Here is a 20,579-nt window from a genome sequence, read left to right as displayed (position 1 = left end):
TAATACACAGCATTTTCTTTTTATATTCTAAACATGTTTTTGCTGTAGAATATAATTAATGTTGATTAATTTATGAGAATAAGAGAATAAAATGTCCACATTTCAACTACAGCCAGGAGGTGGCAGCACATCTCCTTTATCCTCACTTTCTACTACATGTACCACTGCTCTTATCTCAGTCTACAAGGACTGGAGTGATTATAATGTAGAGGACAGAGTGTGTACAGTGACACAGTCATAAAGATAAATGGAACGACTTGTTCTGCAAGTCTTTTATATGTCAGCCCTTCATAACTCCTGTTGACTGCAGGCTATTTACCAATAAAAGTAAAGATATTAGGCTTAAAAACACACAGAAAACTGCAACACATCATTATTGTGCTATTGTACACAAACAGGAATCCATATACAACACTGAACACAAGTAAGAACAACATTCTAATAACCACAAAATTACTGAGACTTTTACTTTTCACTCACAGCTGTAAAGTAACTCTACACAATGCTCCTCTTTCTCTTTTTGTTTTTCTATGCTGATATTATTATACAGGCTATACTAACAAAACAATGGCTACACATCATACTTGTACTTGTATTCAGAAGTTTTATTTTTCTCTCTCTGTCACTCCTCAACACTGTGAAAACTAAAGAAAACACAAAACTTAACAACGTGTGGACATGTTAGTGTCGGTGTCAGGCCACAGCAATGGTTTCTGCTCAAGCAGCATTAACACCGCCCCCTGGGTGGACATTGAGGGGTCGTGCTGACACCCGCTGCTGTCTGGCAGAAAGCACCATGCCCCTCCCGTGTTCTAAATGCACTCAGAACAGCATGCAGCAACACCACATATGAGTGGGCGGAGAGAGGTATAGGGTATAGTTCTCTGCTCACCATTGGAGTGGGCAGAGAAGGAGTTGGCCTCTGCTGGCCTCTCTGCTACTGCGGGACAGGGGGCAACTTGCTTGTCTCCATTGCGGGGCAAAGGGCAACATCTCCTGGGTCTGGGGCAGATTGTCCCTCTGGGGATGATGGTTCCTGGCCTGGGGGTATATAGTACAGGTCCTTCTCAAAAAATTAGCATATTGTGATAAAGTTCATTATTTCCTGTAATGTTCTGATAAACATTAGAATTTTATGTATTTTAGATTCATTACAATTTTTTGAGATAGGAATTTTGGGTTTTCATGAGTTATGTGTGCCAAAATCATCAATATTAAAACAATGAAAGGCTTGAACTACTTCAGTTGTGTGTAATGAATCTAAAATATATAAAAGTCTGTTTATCAGTACATTACAGGAAATAATGAACTTTATCACAATATGCTAATTTTTTGAGAAGGACCTGTATGTTTTGGGAGTGTTAGTGTGTGTACAGTGTTTATTTCTGTTTGTCTCCATGTTGGGCAAGTGTAACTGCATATGTGTGCATGAGGATGGGTGTGATGGCATCAGCCACACATGGGTAAAATCAGTCCATACCCCCGCCATGCCTCCACTGCTGTCCCGAATGACTGGCAGTTCAGACAGGTGATACGTTGGGATCTGACCACCATCCATAGAGCTTTGTGGTCTTTGCATACCAGGTTGTGATACAGACACACAGAATAACATCAATAGAAGTGAGTATACCAAACCACCTCAGCTGCTGCAGAAAGAAGAGCTGCTGTCTTGTTTTTTCTGTGATCACATCTATGTGTAAATTTGAGGAGTGGACAAGGGTTAATTTACATTTAAACACTATAAATAAATTACTTGTGAAATCAGTACCTCAGATCTGAGTAAAGGGCCTGCTCTTCCACCTCACTTGACTTTCAAATGTGGATGCAAAGTTTCTGCTCTCTTGTTACTTGTGTACACTTTCCTCTGTGTTTCCTGTTTAATTTACTCTCTGATTCAGGATTCTGTGCCAAGATGAGACCACAGCAAACAAGTATAAATTAAGCTGTTTGGGATTCAGGAGTTTTTATTGGTTATTATAAGTTATAATGAATTTTTGAAAAAAGAAAATTGCGAGAAATAAAAAGTAAAACATTAATTTTGGTTTATAAGAACAAAGTTCATGTGTGTGTGTGTGTGGGGGGGGGGGATGCTTTCAGTTGGGAAAATATTTGTGATTGTAATCACTGAAGATAATTTAATTACTTATAATGAAGATTTGATGATGATTTAATAATGTAATCCATCTGAACCACACAATGTATGTGTGTATCTGAAGGAATAATAAGAAGCTGTAATTTAACACACACGTGTGTCGTGAGGGTAGATTTCATGGGGGAATCTGCTGCATTTGTTCATGTGACTGGAATGCTGTTGAACCATTTCTTAGAAACCCTTGAGAGTTCATGATGTTTCATAACAAAACATGTTGACAATGACTGACTTGTAGTTTGAGTGTCTTGTTTAGATCTAATCTCTCCTTTCACTGCATCTCTCCTCCTCTCTGTATAAATGTATGAGCTTCATTTGTCAGAGCAGATATAGAACAAAAGCTTTAAACATGTTCCTAGATTAATATACAGCAGGAGCTGAAGCTGGGCAAGCTGTTACTGTGGGAGTGTTTAGGTGAAATTCAAATAATTCAAATAATCGCTGCGTTACACACACGTGCTCTAATGCAGTGTCTGCTTTCATTCATCCTGCAGGGAGTTTCCCTTCTACACTGTTGCTCAGTTTATGTTGGAACAACTTGAACATATACAGGACAATAAGAAATGGAAATCCAGTCTTCATAATAACACAGCTGCCGTGCAAACAGACTCACATTCAAACGGCTGTCACTTTGTTTCTGAATGACATGAAAAAAAATGCAGTTGTGTTGGTGTTTGTGTTTATGCTCAGTCACTGCAAAACTACGTTATTTGGCTGATAACATTGTAAACAAAGTTGGTGATAACGAGCAGCTGAACCAGCGCTGAGGTTTCAGCATGATGCTGTGTTTATTTAGATGCACTGCCAACCATTATTGTTCTCAGAAAAGTGTCTAACTGCATAACAAATTAAACAATTAAACCATGCTAGGTATGGTTCCTATGCACAAATTTTCATGTATTTATTTATTTTAGGTTCAACATTGAAATCAGGTGAAACAGTATCAAAGGTTAAAATGCTTTAATAAGTCAGGACAGAAAAGTCACAGCAAGAAATCACAGAGGAAACCTCAGAATATGAGAAAACAAACAAACCCATGAACAATTGTACTCTGATCCACTTCATATGCTTCATAAGCAGGTGTGATGCAGCAGTGTCATGAAGGTTTATTTATTTAACATGTTTGAATGTTGAGTCATCTGTTGGTGATTCACTGAATTTGTAGTATTATTAATTCATATTTGGGATACAGGAGTTATTATAAGTCATTCTGAAAAAGGCTCTAAGAGAGAAAAATAAAGTAGAGCTGTAATGTAGAGGCTAAGCCTGGGTTTGAAGTCAGTGAGGCGTTCGATGGGCTGACGTGATGCTACTGTTGTGAATGAAAGTTGTTGTATGGGGAAAGTCCAATAACTCCAGCCATACTGATCTTATGAGCTCAAGCATTTATTGCTTACCATGATTTCCATGCCACAGTTCATCATCCAATATAAATCACTGCAGCATAGCCGTCACAAACAGGACCAACAACAGCCTAATTTAATGTTCCTACCTTAAATACAATTATTTACAAAGAAAAAGAAAGAAAGAAAGTCACACATAAGTTGATAAACAAAGGACAAAAATGGAGAAAGTAAGTTTTAGTTTAGTCCAGATTTAGTTTTTTAAACCATTTTATCAAGTTACTGAGTTCATGAGTTGCTGCTTGTAAAACAAATTACAGGAAAAGAAAAGAACAGGTTCAAACTGATAACACAAACCATTGTTAAAACTGATCTGACCACATTTTAACATCCACAGTTTTCCTTCAGACAGTTAAATGTTCTTTGGATTCTTAAAGACTTGAATAATGAGCTTGTTTTAAAACAGAAAAAAAAAAAACCCATTACACTTGCAGGTATGTCTTTTGTGTTTTAAAACTGCCTCCTCAAACTGAACAGTGGGTCTAATGAACCTGAACACAAACCACAACACTCCTCCATGTTGTTTGCATGTGACTCCTAACAGTCACAGGCTTGTTAGGAGCTGTGCAGGTTACATTTTAATTGTATAATTTCTTTGTATTGTGGTTAAACGTAATATTCAGGTTTATTAGCAGCTTTGAATGGACAGAATCATCCTGTGATGTAAAGTTATGGCTTCACGTAGGACACATGTCTAACCTGCATGAGATCTCAAATACATTATTAATAGACAATTTATTCTCACCAGCTAGTTATAATATAACAGTCTCAAAAAGTTATATTCATCGTATTAACAAAATTTTAGTAAAAATATTTTTATATGTGCATTTTGACTATTTGAGGAATACTCTGATTTTCCATGTCATAATCATGGACTTAATATTTTGAGCAATAGTGAGACAGATACTTTGTCCTTGCCATTGTTGAGCAAGTTTGACTAGTGTGATCACTGATGCTGTTCCAGGTAGAAATTAAATTGTGTGGGCCCAGCTGTCATTTCTGTGTAGTGTGCACACTGAGTACGATCCTCTTTCTCTGTAGAAACCTATACACTTAGCATGTGAGAGATCAGTTATATATGATATCACTTCCCTTATAAAAGACCAGAAAAACATGAAAACAGACATTTTGTTGGGGCTGAGCTGAAATAAAAATTCCGTCTCTTTAAATCAAAAGATCTTTACTTTTTTTAAAGAACATGAAAGATTTGAAAAGCAGAGCTTACAAAGTTTTAACACCTGAACATTGTTAGTAACACACATGACACACTGAGAATTAACTTTGACATCATTTATTTCCTCATTATTTGAGCATTTCTGATCAATTACAGAATATTAAACATTATGATCTTTTCTGATCTGCTTCTGGCAGCTGAGGATCCCTGAAAAATGTATCATGGTCTGTTTGTATTCTGCTCTTAGGTTTTGGTATAATTACTGAGAATTATGTGTAATAATTTATCAATACAATAAAGAAACAGAAAGAAACTAATGAGAACATTTAATAACAATGACCGTCTAATTTTACTGATCACAGTGTTGCCTCTGTGATGAAGAGGCACCTGTCAGACTATTTGATCTGTTTTCTATTAGTGTGAAGTTTGTTCTTTGACACTCAGCAGGACAACAAGCATAAAAACAATGAAATGACAGTAAATAGATTTTCATGTATTCAGCGCTAAAGCTGAAATAGACTGATTCTATTTTCTACTAAAGCTTCACTAACTGATAGCAGAAGGAACATTAGTTGGACATTTTGTAATGAGGGAAATAAATAGGTTATAAAGCATGAGGTAGATTAAATAGTACTGCAGTAATCTGAAAGCTCAACCGTCAGATTTTACTTATGAAACATTTCATTAGCTTATAATATAAATGTAGTTTAAGACCAGCTTTTGTTCAGTACAAGGAGGAGGTGAAAAATAGTTTCAGGAGAAAAAAAAAGTCACACCAAAAACTGACAGACCAGCTTCCAGCACAGGGTCTCCTCCTGGCTGACCTGCAGGTGAGAAACAGGTGTGAGGTGTCAGCTGTCAGGTAGGTGATGAGTGAAGAACAGAACAGAATCCATTTCCTCTTCAAACTGCTGTCAGACATTATCTACTGCACTCTGATGTTTCTCTCTGGAAGCAGTCCTGCTGTTTCCTGAAGAGGAGGATGAAGTAGTTCATTCTCAAGTGTCAGAGTGACATCAGGGATCCTTGTGGATTGATCGTGGCAGTTGTTTGCTTCCAGGTCATTTCTGTCATTGTATTCAGCAGCAGGAGATTCAGAGTTTAGAAAACTCTCAGACATTTCGATCTGTGGTTCAGCAGGAGGAGGATGTGAGTCCTGATTACATTGTTTATGTTTTCTATAGATCAAAATAAGAACAACAGCAGCAGAAAACACCACAGCAACAATTGAAAGGCCAATGACGAGTCCAGCAGATCCATCCTCCTTCCCTCCATCCTCTGTGTGTCCTCCTGTCTGACCTGCAGGTGAGAAACAGGTGTGAGGTGTCAGCTGTCAGGTAGGTGATGAGTGAAGAACAGAACAGAATCCATTTCCTCTTCAAACTGCTGTCAGACATTATCTACTGCACTCTGATCACATCACTCAGACCAGCTGCTTTCTACAAAGTCTCATCAACAACATCTTTAGAAACAAACATCAACAACCAGGAAGCAGCTTCACCTCTGATCACACACACACTCAACTCTACTCACTCACCTGGAGGATCAACAACCAGGGTGATGTTGCAGAGGAGCGTTAAACCATTTTTTGCTTTCTGGATAACACGACACTCGTATGTTCCACTATCAGCAATCGTCACATTCTTTAGAATCAGAGACACGTCTCCATCCTTCATCTGTCTGTCCTGCAGATCCACCCGGTTCTTAAATGATAGATGCTGTTTGTCTGGATGAAAGTTCCCATGCCGATACATAAGGACATATTCATCTCCCAGGTCATCTCTGCTCCATTCTACGAGATCAATGTTCTTGGTTGGAGCTCGACATGTCAGACTGACGTTCTGTCCAGCTGTGATGTTTATCTGGTCTGAAAGAGAGAAAGTGACACAAAGCAGAGAGGTTAAAGGGATCAAAGTACAATTACTAACTTCTGGAGCTTTGAAATCACAATCATAGAAACAATTAGGTTCAAAACTAAAGTGACCACTTTGCGTTTTTCTTTGGGTGAAAAAAAAAACACTTGTTCACACTTTTACTAAATATTGGTAAGTAAACTAGAAGTAACTACAACACAAATATCACAAAATAGAAGTGTTGTAAACATACCACAGTCAAACTCCTGCTTTAACAAATAAAGGATGGGCTGTTCACTTTATTTCCTAGCACATCTCTGCTTTGCTGTCACCCTGGGAGATAACTACATCAGTCAGCTATGTGCAAGGTCTGCTGGGTAATGTAGTTCCAATAAGATAACAGGGCCTTTGCTACCCAACACTGTTCGATGGCACAAACCTTCTGCAGCCAAATATGGATAAGACTGAAGTAGTTGTCATTGGCCACTGTGTATGTAGCGCACTCACAAACACACCTGAGCTCCTGATCTATAAAACTGTACCAATAATGTAAAATCCTCACAATCATTTCTGATAACAACCTCGACTTAAGTAAGCATGAACAAATCTAGTAATCTTCTCTAGATTAGATCACTGTAATGGCTGAGTGCATAGCAAAGTCATAGGCCCCAAGTGAGGGGGAAGGTTTGAAGGTATAGTGTCACGGCCAGGAGGATCACCTGAAAGCTGATCAGCGGTTTCTATCTTTCTCTCTCACCTCCTTTCTGTCACCGGGGCAGAACTCATTCTGGGTTCACGCCCTTGGAGAAAGGAAACACCTGAGCCTCATCAAGGTGATCAGCATATAAGCCAGAAGATGACTGCTGTTCTTTGCTGGATCGTTGTCTGCCACGCGTTAGTGAACGTCAAGCCACAGCAAGTTAAGTGGAGTGTTTCTTTGTATTTACCAACGTCTCCCTGTCTACAGACTTCCTGGATTCTTCCCCGTGTCATTCCTGAGTGGCGAGTGTTGGAGAGAGAGCCTGCTGTCGTGTGTGTGTGGGTTGTTTGGATAGCGCATGCCTTCCCCCTGGATTTCCCTGGAGCCTCGTCCCCACCCTGTTGTACATAACACTTCCCCTGCACCTTCTGTATATACACCCGGTGGACTTGTAAATAAAACTCTCTTGTGTGCATCTGATCCTGGAGTCCTGCGATTGAGTCCTCCATGTCAAAACCGTAACATAGTGTATAGGCTCATGTGATGTGTTGAGGAATTTTCTTTGTGAGTTTGGTCAAGGTATAAAAGGATCAGGGCGGTGGCCCATCAGGGAAAGAGACCTTCTCTTCCCTCAGCCTGATTTCTATGAATCACTTCCTTTTTCTGTCACCTCTCTTCGTTCGTCTCTCCTCGGCTTTCTGTCCAGAAATTACTTCTAGTCTGTGTGCAACCTGTTGCCTGCCTTTCGCTTTCTCGCTTAAATAAATAAATAAATAAAACCTACACATAAAAGGAACTGATGTGTTTCTGTAACTCATTATTCACATGCCTTTCAACAACAAAGTTCACACAAACTACGGTGCAAGAAAACCATACAGAAACATAAAAGTCCACAGATTACACAACTCCAACTTTGTGTTTCATCGCACCTAGTGTTGTGTGACGTTTCATATCGACACTGCTCTTGATAAGGAAGCCACACAAAACGGCGCCATCTTAAATCACTCGAAATGTGTCACATGACCACCATCTTACAGGTGGTTTAAGATGGCGCCGCTTTGTGAACGATGAACCCTCGATTGTAATATAAAATGTATATCAACATAATAATTTAATCAATTTCAATTAATCAATTTACCTAATTGACCTTTTTTCTACTTGATGTTTTTCCGTTAGATGATGTTGATGTGTTGTTGCTTCTCTGTTTTGTGAAGCATTTTGCTTTTGAACGACGATATCGTTAACAATGATATTATTAATAATATTGTTAACATCATCAACAATAGCAATAATAATAATAGTAATGATAATAATAACAAAAACAATTTAATTTAAAAAGGTAGCCCCAGAAGTATGTATACAGTTACGGCCACATTTCATCATCACTGGTTAAACGGCACAAGCAAAGTGCTCAATTTACATAAACCTGAACATTTGCTAAGTTTACCGTTATGGACGGACGCCTGCAGTTCTCCGACAAACAGCAGAGCCCAGAGCAGTTCAATACGAAGAAAATTCATCATACTACTTTCTCTGCCTCGATAAACCATCAAAGATCTGTGTATCACGGAGAGTGACAATCAGTGTTGTCTGTAAAGCCAAACTTGTCCTTAATGAGGACGCCTCACAAACCACTGTTTACAAACCAAACAGGCCTCGTGTGATAAATGTAGCTTTGATCAGGACCAATTGGATTGGCCCATTGTTTTCATGGGACTGCCCATCTGTCGTCAGCTGTGTTGTCATAGAGTGTGAATATGCATTAACCGATCAGGTCGAGTTTGTCCTGTTGTTCCTCTGTAAGCAGCCACGGAGAAGAGGGAAGTTGAAGTGAAGTAACACAGAGCAGTGAAGAGAAACTGAGTCTTAGACACAATGAAGCGTCCACTGCAGCTGCTGCCTCTGCTTTCATAAATATTGATCTATGAAGTTGTTTTTTTGTTTTTTCCTGATTGTCTTTAGATGACATAGTAGGTCGGTAGCTACTACCTGTGACTGTCAGGTCCCAGCTAAACTCACAGCAGACCACAGTTGAAGGTTCAACGTTCAGGTTTACCAGCTTTAACCAGGCATCCCTGTTTGCCTCACATTAGCTGGGAAGCTCGCACTGTGATCTAAGCAGGTAAAAATAAAAGGAAAAAAGTGACAATGAAAACAATTTAAACACGACCTCACCATTAATCTCCCTCCATCGTCCGTGGAGGGACGCAGTTGTTCCACTGTCTCCTTTAGCTCCATTTAAAGATCTTCAGTATATTTCAAATATATAATCTCCAAATCTAAAGGTATGAAAAAGCACTGAGGATGCTTATTGAGCCACTGCGGAAAGTCCCTAAAGTGAAAGCAACAGCTGTGTTACAGCTTATATGTTCTGGAGGAGTGGTTGTTGCTGCCACACCCAGTCTTCCTGGAATGAAGCGTCTAAACAGAGCAAATAAAACAACAACCACAGGTGTAGATCATGAGCTCAATATGACAGATTTGTTGAAATAAACAAGACTTTAAAATAAAACCAAGTTTTGCTTTTCAATGAGCATAAAATAAAATATTAACGTCACACTGAGGTTACTGAGTGAGTTTCATTTTCAATGTTTTACAAAGGAAGGACAGAGATGGTCCCACCCAGCAAGCAGTTTGTTGATCAGCGGCAAATTCCAACAGTTATTCTGTGATATTAAGGCTTAAATTAAATGCAGAGAAAAGGATCGAACTTTGGACGAAGGTCAAAGGTCTGTTTAAAACCCTCACACTGCTCGTATAAACAGGACACGGTGGGTTTAAAAACAAACGCGGTGGAGAATAAGGAGAAACACGCAAACATTTGTTCATAGTCCTGATACATACACAGTAAACATATCTGTACTTGACTGGAATGCAGTTCAGCTGCTGGGTGGAGAGAATTATCACAGTCAGTGTTTCATGGAATAGACTGGTTAGAGCTTCACTTCCATTCAACCTACATCAGATCTCTACGTATACGTCCTCTCTCTGTTTGTACAAACACATTCACATATTTTTGCTTATAATCTGGATTTTCTGATCCAGAAATCCAGTCTTCATAATGACACAGCTGCCGTGCGAGCAGACTCACATGAAACTGCTGTCACTTTGTTACTGAATGATATGAAAAAATGCTGCAATCCACATAGGCATAAAATACAGTATCTGTTTGATAACATTTTAAACAACACTGGTTGTTATCTTCAACTTTGTTTATTCATCAGATGAACACCACTGAGGAGTTCTTACCTTTAAATCTAACCTTTCTTCTTCCTCCATCTCTCCGAAATCAGTTTGATGTTTGGCAGCTGAAATAATAACTCGACCCACACGAGTGAAAGCAAAACTAATGAGCCTGTTTGAGTGGAGAGAACAGATATTGGTTTAAAAATGTAGGGAGGAAAAGTAAAAATCAAGTCAAGTCAATCAATCAATCAAGTCAAATTCAATTTGACTTGACTAGTTTTTTTTTTCTTCTGCTTGCTTTTTTTATACGGTGGCTGTAGCTCGAGAAGTAGAGCAGATCATCAACTAATTGCAAGGCTGGCGGTTCGATTCCCGATGCATCCATCTGTGTGTGAAGGTTAGATAGGCACTAACAGCTTAGAAAGAGTGTTTGGGTGAATGAATCGATTATAAAGTGCTTTGAGTGCTCAGAAAGAGTAGAAACGTGCAACATAATGTATCATCATTTACCATACTTGAAATTCTACTTAAGTACAGTAATGAAGTATTTGTATCTCATTACTTCCCAGTTCCCACATCTGGTCTCCTTGTCAGGGTCCAGGGTCTTTGATGCAGTTCTTGAGTTTAGTTTAGTCTGAGTTTGTTATTTCTAGTTCCTGTTTTTTGTTTTATTAAGTTTGTTTTGTGTCCAGTCTTTTCTTACTCTGGGGTCCGTTCTTCGTACCTCGCTAAGTAAGTTAGCTGGATTTGATTGTTGATGATCATTCGGTTCTCCGAAGCTCATCCGGGACTTGCTGTCATAGCAACAGATCCGTAAGCGTAAACCTGCTCGGGAGCAGGCTTACTTTATGTAAACAGGATTAGATCGCGGCCACTCAGGTATGTCCGCTTCATTTATACGAAAGCAACAGCGATATTTCTCCACTGTTTCTCCATAAATAAATATTATCAATGTAACTAAAGATAATGCAGTATTTGATTCTTTTATTGATTGCATACAGATACATACAGGTCATTTCCTTAAAAAAGGGAAATGTACTAGTAATCATTCTATTTCATGTATTTGATTATTTCAGATGTAATTCATATTTTAGAGTAGTAATAGTAAAACACTTCGTGTAATCAAGATGAGAGACCACGGCTATAAAAGCGAAGGTGGATTTGGGAAGTCTGTCGCAGCCATGTCCTGTCCGTTTGTACGCGAGCAAGGAAGGTGCAAGATTGATAAGGAGAGTTTTCAGAATTCAGCGGATATTGCGGGATAGACGGGATATATATGTATATATATATATATAAACTTACTGTGCATGCTTCAGTCACCCCTTGCATGGGAACAGGTAAAAGTGATGGAGTGTTATGTAAAACTACACACAAAAAAACCCACAATGTCAATAAATGTCACAGTACAAAAAGCATTTTAATTAAGGCAACAACCGAATATTTTACATTGTACAAATAGAATTATGAGCTCATTTACCAGTTATGAAGGTGCTGCTGCTACTGCACCCCAGCTGCTCGTCTAAGGAAGAGCTGCCCCCAGGGATGCCCTCAACAGTGGGTCTGGTGGCATTCAACCCTAGGGCCAGCTCCTCTGCCGGGGTGTGACGAGGGGGTGCAGGACCACCACCTGTCTTTATTTGCTCTGCCCTTTTCTTGGTTGTTGTTATAAACAAACAAACAGATTATTTCAGGGTCTCTTTTCAAGAGACTAAAAGCAATATAAGTGATAAATATTACCATTCTGTAGAATATTCTTATATTTCACTTTTACTTGTTCCCATGTTCTAGTGGGTCCTGTTGTGGCTCTAATGTGAAAGAGGATATAATGTAATATAATATAATAAATTACTTACGAGTTTAATTTGTCAGCAACTTTCTGCCAGCCCTCTCTCCTTGCTTTTGCAGCCTTTGCGGTGTTCCCCTGCGTTTTAATTAAACTCTGAAACTCCTGATATCCCTCAATCAAGAGTTCTTGCTCTGCTGCCGTGAAATACTGAGCGCGCTCCTTCGACATCTTCGCCGACCAATCACAGGGTTGCCGATCAATAGTGAGCTCAAAGTTAGCGCGATGATTTGATCTTGGATGTAGTAAGCGAGGTACGAAGAACGGACTCCTGGTCTCTGTGTCTTGTCATCAGCATCTCCTGCTGTGTTTTCCCAGTCTGTTTCATGCCATGAAATTGTTTCAAATTATACTTCTTTCAAAATTAAAACTGTTTGCTCCTACCATTCGACAGGACAGGAAAGTAAACAACAGAGATCTGCTGTTGCCATTAAAAAGAATAACATATAAATATTATGATCTTAAATACTCGGAGGCTAAGTGTAAGAGGAGAGTGGACTCAGCAGGCAGTGGATCAGCACCACAGGTCTCTGAATAAAACAGACCCTGTACTGTGGCCTGATTTGAATTTCAAATGTGCAAACAAGGTTTCTCCTCTGCTGTTATCTCTCATCTTATATCTGTGTACTCTCTCTTTTGTGTGATGGCTCAGTCAGAGCAAATAAACCAAAGAAGTTTAACTGAGGCTGTTTCAGATTGAGGGGATTGGTGATTGTCAGTTATCTCTAGCTCTTTTTAGAAGAGGAGAGATGTTTATTTATGGACTTCTATTATTTATGTGAGAAACGCTCTTCAATCATATTTAATAAAAACAGAGTGGTGAATCAGAGGAAGAGTGTCTCTCAGCATTCATCAGCACTGCCACACACACACACACACACACACACACACACACACACACACACACACACACACACACACACTATGTAATCCTGTCTCATCATGTCTGGAATGCAGTTCAACCATTTCTTAGAAAACCATGAGAGAGTTTATGATGTTTCATAACAACACATGTTGGCACTGACTGACTTGTAGTTGGAGTGTCCTGTTTTTTTCTCAGTCATTACAAACATTTTAAACAAAGCTGCTGATAACAAGCAGCTCAACCAACTCTGAGTTTTCAGCATGATGCTGTTTATTTAGAAGCACTGCTAACTATTATTGTTCTCAGATAAATGTCTAACTGCATAACAAATTAAAGAATACCGTTTTATAAAAATTACTGTTTATTAAAAAAAACCCAATGTCTTCTGTTTTGTAAATAACCATGTATTTGTATGGTTCTTGTGGGCAGATTTTCATTTATTTATTTATTTCAGGTTCAAAATGTATAAAATGATATTATTGACTGACAGTACACCCATGCAGATTTAGTTCCTTAAAGAAAAGCAAACAAATAATTTCAACACACTGTAAAAACCAAACATGTGTTTCGTTGCCTGAAGGCAGTACCATGCTACAGACACCACTGTGAACACAACATAAACCTAATAAAATGAGATTTATAATTCCAAATAATGTTTCCAACAATGTTTTTAAGATGAAAAGATGTAGAAATAGACTACATCATGTTAGCTAGTCGACTCTATTTAACATTGAAACCAGGTGAAACAGTAGCAACGGTTAAAATGCTGTAAAATGCAAGAACAGAAACGTCACGGCAACAATAAAACAACATATTTAATTAATAAAAGTAAGACTAAACAAAGAAATCATGGAGGAAACTTCAGAATATGTACAGTGATCAACATCATATGCTTCATAAGCAGGTGTGATGCAGCAGTGTCCTGAAGGTTTATTTGTTTAACATGTTTGAATGTTCAGTCTCTTTTCTACAAAACTCAACAAAAAGGAATCAAAGCTAAATGTGGAATATGATTGTCTCTCTCTCTCTCTCTCTCTCTCTCACTGCAAACCTGCTGCTGCAGTCCCAGAGACACAAACAAACCACCTGAGCTCAGCTCTAGACACAAAAAGATAAACTGCAAAGGATTAACATTATTTGTTTAAGTATGTAAATATTTAGAAATCATTTGAACAATAAAGACCTAAAAGATCTATGACTCGAGGTATAAACAAAATGAATGAAAGCTGTAATAATGAGTATTTTTCACAGGTTGCCAGGAAACAGTTTAGTTTTTGCTTTTTCTACTTTAAACACAGTCGTGTGTCAAATCTGTATGAGTGTGGACTGTTTATGAAATTTTTTCTTTCACTGATCCGTTGTTAGTTCAAACCAGTGCACAGAAAAGGAAACACATAGTTCCTCTTTACCCTCTTAGGCTGTTGTGTAATCCCATTGACTGTGTGTAAGAAAGCAGACGCTCTCACTCTCTCCTCACTCTTTCTGACAGCAACAAATATGTGAAAGCTCTGACGTAAAAACATGAGCTTTGCTGCAGGAGTTATGTTTTATTAATACTTGTATAAAAGTGAGTTGATTGAAAAGTGAATGACTGAATCTGCAGACTAACAGAGCAGGAAAAAATAAATGTGTACATTTGTAACTGAGTAACTGAGGATCAGAAAGGAAATGTTTGTGCCTGAATGACTTGTCAGCACCTCCTTCAAGCTGGAAAGACTTTCTTCTTTCACAAGACTGCACAAACCCAGAGCTGAAACCTTTCTCACAGTCCTTTCAGGGTTTACACAGAAATAAAGGTTTCTTTAATTTCATACTCTAAGCATGGACAGGACTAACTGATTCATCTTCAGGTTAGATGAATCAGTTAGTCAAATCAGTACCACATATCTCTGAGTATGAATTTAAAATCTGAATACACAGTTTGCACTCTGTGTGTCAGAACTGTTTTATTTGCTTAATACTTCAGGATCCAAGATAGGTATAAGTGAAGGTTTTTAGTATACAGTGGATTTCAATAGTTCTTATGATTCATTAGGACAAAAAATATAAAGGCTCTCGGGCAAAACAAAGTAAAGCAGTAAGTTTTGTTTTACAAGAAATAAGCGTGAGGGAGTGTTGGTCTACACTCTGCCGAAGTCTGTCAGACAGAAATGGCAGAACATTTTTTTTCTATTCACAGAAGACAAACATATATAACAGCTTATATTTGGTGGCCCTCTAGAGGTAAGAGGTCAGATAGACTGCTCTTATAAATAGGACAGACATTTATATCTGTATTTGTAACATTTATGGCGTTTACAGACGTAGACAAAATTGTTGGCACCCCTCGGTCAATGAAAGAAAAACTCACAATGGTCACAGAAATGACTTTAATCTGACAAAAGTAATAATAAATAAAAATTCTATAAATCTTAACCAATGAAAGTCAGACATTGCTTTTCAACCATGCTTCAAATGAACTATTTTAAAAAATAAATGTATGAAACAGGCCTGGACAAAAATGATGGTACCCACAACTTAATATTTTGTTGCACAACCTTTTGAGGCAATCACTGCAATCAAGTGATTCCTGTAACTGTCAATGAGGCTTCTGCACCTCTCAGCAGGTATTTTGGCCCACTTCTCATGAGCAAACTGCGCCAGTTGTTTCCGGTTTGAAGAGCGCCTTTTCCAGTCAGCATTTTTCAGCTCCAAAGATGCTTAATAGGATTGAGGTCAGGGCTCATAGACAGCCATTTTAAAATAGTCCACTGTTTTCCTCTTAGCCATTCTTGGGTGTTTTTAGCTGTGTGTTTTGAGTCATTGTCCTGTTGACCTGCGACTGAGACCAAGCTTTCTGACACTTCATTAAAAAGCATCTTCACTGTTATCACCCTGTCTAAATCTGTCCCCGTGCTTCTTTCCTCCTGTTTCTGCATGAACACATGTAAAAACTGCCTTCAGTACCTTCACCTCACTTCACTTGGCACAGCTTCTAATACCCCTGGGACTATGTGTGAACAGCATGAGGACAGGGTGTAGTTGTCCTCATGCTGTCTGTCTCTGCTGAAGCAGGCTGCTCTGTGCTTAATCATTTTCAAACCTTCAACACAGTGATGAGTCACATTTTAAGAATCCATTGAGCATTAAACTGCATCAGGGCTGACTGTGCAAATGAATTTGGCAACAAACCCTTTCTGATTCTGAATTATCAGATATGTTTTTGTTTGTTCTTCAAACTGTTTTCTTTTCTTTTCTCTTGTTGTTTTCTTCATTTGGCGATACCTTTATGCTGCACATTTAGACTTTCAAGATAGCATTTTTGACTGAACAGTAATATTTATTTTTCTTACTGAGACTAAATAATTTAATTCACGACTCCATGACTTTACTAGTGCAAAAAAAACCCCACTTAAACAAGCAGCAGTTTGTTATGTGCATTAAAGCTATATATAAATTTAAAACTGCAAATTCCTGGCTGACAGTTTAACCAAAAGGAATTTCCAGTGGAAATGGGCAGACATGTCCTGAGCATAACCATATATAATATCCACAGAACTTAAAAAGAGGTTATATTCACACGATACGGTAACATTATGTTGAAGCACAGTATGTATTACTACACGAGGCTCCAGCTGTAATGCTACAACAATCCACTTACCGACTTACCAAAGTCGTACTAAAACATTTTTTGAAGGATTTTTGAGCGGACTGATTTTAACTACATAAAATCAGTCCGGGGTCAGTGAGCACAACCAGAATTCATACATAAGGCACACCGGATTATAAGGGGCACTGTCGATTTTTCAGAAAATCAAAGGATTTTAAGAGTGCCTTATTTTCCAAAAAACACGGTAACAACGAAAGCCTGCTTGCATGTTCTACAAAAAATTATGCTTTGTTGGGTATCTGACGGACAAAAGCCAAACCATTTCCACATCACTGAAGTTGCAGCATTTTTACAGACCAATTCTGGTTCATCTGTTTCATTCAACGATCCGCTTTCGCTCTTCTCTTTCTCCGTTCCTGCCATGCTTTTTCCGCCATGTGCGTATGAAAACAAAGGCACTGCCCATGCGTGTTTTACCCATATTCTATCGCGATAATTCATTTTCTTATCATTGCCTAACATCACGCCAGTATTACCATGAACGGAATGATATGGCCCAGCACTAGTCTGAATTAGTCTTCAGCATAAGTGTGACTTTAATTTAATGGAATTCACTAAACACCATTTTTAAACTCAGTTTTTTCAGGTGCTGATGACAGAGCTCCACCCAGCACCACACATGTCTGAAACATCCAATAAAAGTGGCCCTGATGTGTGTAATTCTTCGTTGTTCATAATTTAATACCTAACAGAAAGGTATGAAGGGCCCATTTGTTAGAGTTGTGCAGTTCTTAAAGCACATGGATCAAGTCCACATTCAGCGGGCTGAAGTATGATGTAACAGTGCTGCAGTGATCATGATTAATCAGAGGATGATCCCTGCAGCTCCAGGCGCAGCTCGCACAGAGCAGACAGGTACTCTTCATTGTCCTTGTCACAGTTCAGAGCTTCCTCATAAAACTCAGCAGCTTCCTTCCTGTTGCCCTCAGCTCTGGCCACCTGACCCAGCAGAGCGAGAGCCTCGCCATCACCTGGATTCCTTGACAGACGTTTCTCAGCGATCTGCTTGAGTTTCTGCAGGAAAGATGGAGGAACAAAGAAAGATGAATTTCTGTGGGTTTAAAGTAACCGACTTTCATTTTCAGAGACTTTCTCAGACCAGGATTTAAAAAATATTTAATGTTTAAATATTAAATATTTAGACAGCAGCTCCCAACCTTAAACCACAGAACAGGACTGATTCCTGCTGGTTGGCAGGTGAGAGAAAGGACAGCTGTGGAAACGATCCAGACCCCACTCCCTCAGTACTGTGTTGAGACGATGTGTGGAAACGGTGTACACTGAGTCTGCTTAATCAGATTACAGCCAGGGTCTATATGAAGGTCATGGAGAGCCAGTCCCTGTTCAGCAGGTGGGGGTTTCTGCTGAAGTACTCAAAATACGCGCAAATAGCCGGATCTTGTTTGTGTTAGTCAATTTTGACCCTACACACAGATAAAGGAGTAATCCTTTGATGGACAAACCAAAGATCACATACAAAGTTTTCTGCAAAGGAAGGAGTCTAAAATCATCGTCCACCACCTGGACTGCTGAAAGCTTCCACCTGACAGATTAGCCTCCCTCTGACTTCACGTCCTGCTAATGAAAATGGTCCAGAGGTGCAGCAGACAGGAGACTTGGTCTCTGCACATTTTGACATAAGCCACTGATTAGACTTTAATCACATAACCTTTAGTGCTCACCTTAGCACACAGTTCCTTCTCATATTCCTTCACAGGAATCAGGAGACCCTGCAGACAGGGTAGCTCCACCTTCATCATCCTTTGTCCAGTACTTCCATCAAGACGAGCTACAGCAAGGACTTCATTGGTTTTGCTTATTTGATATAATAACACGTAACTTGTGTGGATTTCAGGGGTCAACCTGTAGTTTTTTCAACTTAGTGCTGTCACAGCTGCAGTGGCAGACGTGTGGTGTGTGTGAGAGAGGACCCAAACGCTGGCACTGGCTTGGATGTGAGCAAGGCAGGAGACTGCAGGCGACGCCGTGGGAGCCGCAGGTGGTGGCGCTGCAGGTGACAAAGGCTGGATGGGCATGCACAGCAGGCACAAGGTCCTGTGGCAGACATGAAGGTAGCTGGAGCCGTGCAGGGCACTGGCTCTGCCCAGGCAGCGATAACACGGTGCAGTCCTCAGTTTGCTTCTTAGCCTCCAGGGGTCCAGAATCAGCTGTGGGCTGAACGCAGCCTCTGGGGAGGCCCTTGAGGGAGTTACTGTCTCTAAGCTAGCCAGTTCCATGAGATCACCTAGGGTTATAATGAGGCTTTCTTCCTGCACAGAATGGATGGGTGAGAATGATGGCTGAAAGGGTGGCTGAGCTACAGACTGAACAGCAGACTCAGCTAGTGGCAACACAGGAGACTGAACTAAAGGATGCTGAGCAGGAGCCTGAGCTAGCGGGGACACTGGAGACTGAGACTGAACTAATAACTGAGATAATGACTGAGCTGATAACTGGGCTGCAACCTGAGCTAAAGGTAGTAGTGAGGGTTGTAAAGCAGGTAGTGGAGTAGAAGACTGAGCTGAAGGCTGGAAAGTTGGCTGAACCGAGGGCAGCTGGACATTGACAAGCAGAGGAGCAGGTTCAACGACAACAGTGTGTGTGACACCGGTTTCAGGTATTGAACCTGCCAGCCATTGGTTCAGGTATGTGGATAACACCTGGGTGAAAATCAAATCTCAGGACATACCACATTTCACAGATCACATTATCTAGGTAGACTGACACATCAAATTCACGTGGGAGGATATGAAAAGTGGCAGGTTAGCCTTCTTAGACTGTGAGATTTCCATCAGTAAAAGCTGACGTGTACTGCAAACCTACTTATACTCAGAATTATATTATGGGAAACGCAGCCCAACCAGCATGTCTCATTTAAGAAAAGGCAGCGTTAGTCTTTAACAACGATTACAGATAATCTAAAAACTCTGTGGAAGCAAAAATGTACGAAGCTGCACATCTTTGACAGCCTTCTTTGGAGCTGATATAGGGTCAGTGTGCATGCTTTACCATCTTTAAATAAAGGATCTTCGTGGACCTGTGCACTGACTCTTATATTCCATGACCCTGGAAGAATCACATTATCTGTGGCTGCATGAGTAGTAAGCATTTACAATATCCAAATTCAGACCTACATGATTACGAAAGTATTTTCCTACGTAGCGGCTGACATGAGGTTTATCAGGATCAGTTTTCAGTGCTTTCTTCAGCAGACCCTCAGCCTCTTCGTATTTCTTATAGGCTCCAAGCTTCACGATCTGATTGGTGTACATACCAGTATGTCCTCGACTCTCTGACAGTAGCTTTGTGACTGTGCAAAGTCTCCAGCATGATATTTCAGCCAGGCCATGTCTCCATACGTCACAATGAGCCGCTTCTCACTCTCATCACCGTAACTCTCCCTGATGGTCTCCTCTGATTGGTTTAAAAGTGACAGCGCTTCCTCTTGTTGATCCTGAAGATACCTGAGGACCAGCAGGTCAGCAAAACATGCGTATAATTAAATCAAGTTTTTCTGGAATCATACTTCAGATGTCTACACCTGGCCTGGTCTTCAATAACAGTCCTGCAGCAGGTCTTTATTTGGTTGACATTTAGCTAAGGTTCTAGACCCCATGGGTGTTAAGATAAATACTCTACCTGCATTTCCACCAAAATAATCAGTGCAAACAAGTTTTAGGAGGCAGATTTATATTAAGATTGTACCCACATACAGGATAGGTGGGTACTGTCAGGAAATTCAGCCACAACAACTGAC

The 20,579-nt window shown here is 39.7% G+C and overlaps 4 protein-coding genes and 1 long non-coding RNA gene across 9 annotated transcripts in view; 2 read left to right on the top strand and 3 right to left on the bottom strand.

The window, feature by feature from the left end:
• The window catches only part of LOC102081234 (interferon-induced protein with tetratricopeptide repeats 5), a 98,378-nt gene that overhangs the window by 24,450 nt on the left and 53,349 nt on the right, over positions 1-20,579 (top strand). The gene's annotated exons all lie outside the window — the stretch shown is intronic.
• LOC102081915 (interferon-induced protein with tetratricopeptide repeats 5-like) overlaps positions 1-20,579 on the bottom strand; it is a 52,348-nt gene that overhangs the window by 30,585 nt on the left and 1,184 nt on the right. Inside the window, exon 3 of the mRNA XM_019356978.2 lies at positions 20,097-20,286. Within this exon, the coding sequence (XP_019212523.1) occupies positions 20,097-20,171 (75 nt within the window). The 5' untranslated portion in view covers positions 20,172-20,286. The remainder of the gene's footprint in view (positions 1-20,096; positions 20,287-20,579) is intronic.
• On the bottom strand, positions 4,716-9,657 carry LOC109201352 (uncharacterized). Of its 3 annotated transcripts, none has more exons than XR_002061378.2 (3): positions 9,455-9,657; positions 6,264-6,593; positions 4,716-6,025 (listed from the first exon to the last, which is right to left on the bottom strand). XR_002061378.2 is itself a non-coding variant. In XM_019357001.2 (3 exons), exons 1-3 carry the CDS (start codon positions 8,827-8,829, stop codon positions 5,652-5,654), a joined length of 807 nt encoding a protein of 268 aa, XP_019212546.1. In that variant the 5' UTR covers positions 8,830-9,171; the 3' UTR covers positions 4,716-5,651. The 3 variants fall into 3 exon arrangements, 1 of the variants encoding a protein (XP_019212546.1); XM_019357001.2 differs by lacking the exon at positions 9,455-9,657 and adding an exon at positions 8,727-9,171; XR_002061379.2 differs by lacking the exon at positions 9,455-9,657 and adding an exon at positions 7,299-7,313 and having other exon boundaries at positions 4,828-6,025.
• On the top strand, positions 5,955-8,053 carry LOC112846363 (uncharacterized). The gene is made up of 2 exons (XR_003219301.1): positions 5,955-6,031; positions 7,547-8,053. It is a non-coding gene; the product is annotated as an uncharacterized LOC112846363 (long non-coding RNA).
• LOC109201424 (interferon-induced protein with tetratricopeptide repeats 5-like) lies at positions 15,526-20,096 on the bottom strand. Of its 3 annotated transcripts, none has more exons than XR_003219231.1 (2): positions 19,957-20,096; positions 15,526-17,836 (listed from the first exon to the last, which is right to left on the bottom strand). XR_003219231.1 is itself a non-coding variant. In XM_025905840.1 (2 exons), exons 1-2 carry the CDS (start codon positions 18,580-18,582, stop codon positions 17,624-17,626), a joined length of 291 nt encoding a protein of 96 aa, XP_025761625.1. In that variant the 5' UTR covers positions 18,583-19,940; the 3' UTR covers positions 15,526-17,623. The 3 variants fall into 3 exon arrangements, 1 of the variants encoding a protein (XP_025761625.1); XR_003219232.1 differs by lacking the exon at positions 19,957-20,096 and adding an exon at positions 17,980-18,498; XM_025905840.1 differs by lacking the exon at positions 19,957-20,096 and adding an exon at positions 18,505-19,940.

This window comes from Oreochromis niloticus, linkage group LG3, assembly GCF_001858045.2.
Source record: "Oreochromis niloticus isolate F11D_XX linkage group LG3, O_niloticus_UMD_NMBU, whole genome shotgun sequence".
NCBI lineage: Eukaryota > Metazoa > Chordata > Actinopteri > Cichliformes > Cichlidae > Oreochromis > Oreochromis niloticus.
This window is presented reverse-complemented; position numbering and strand designations above follow the sequence as displayed.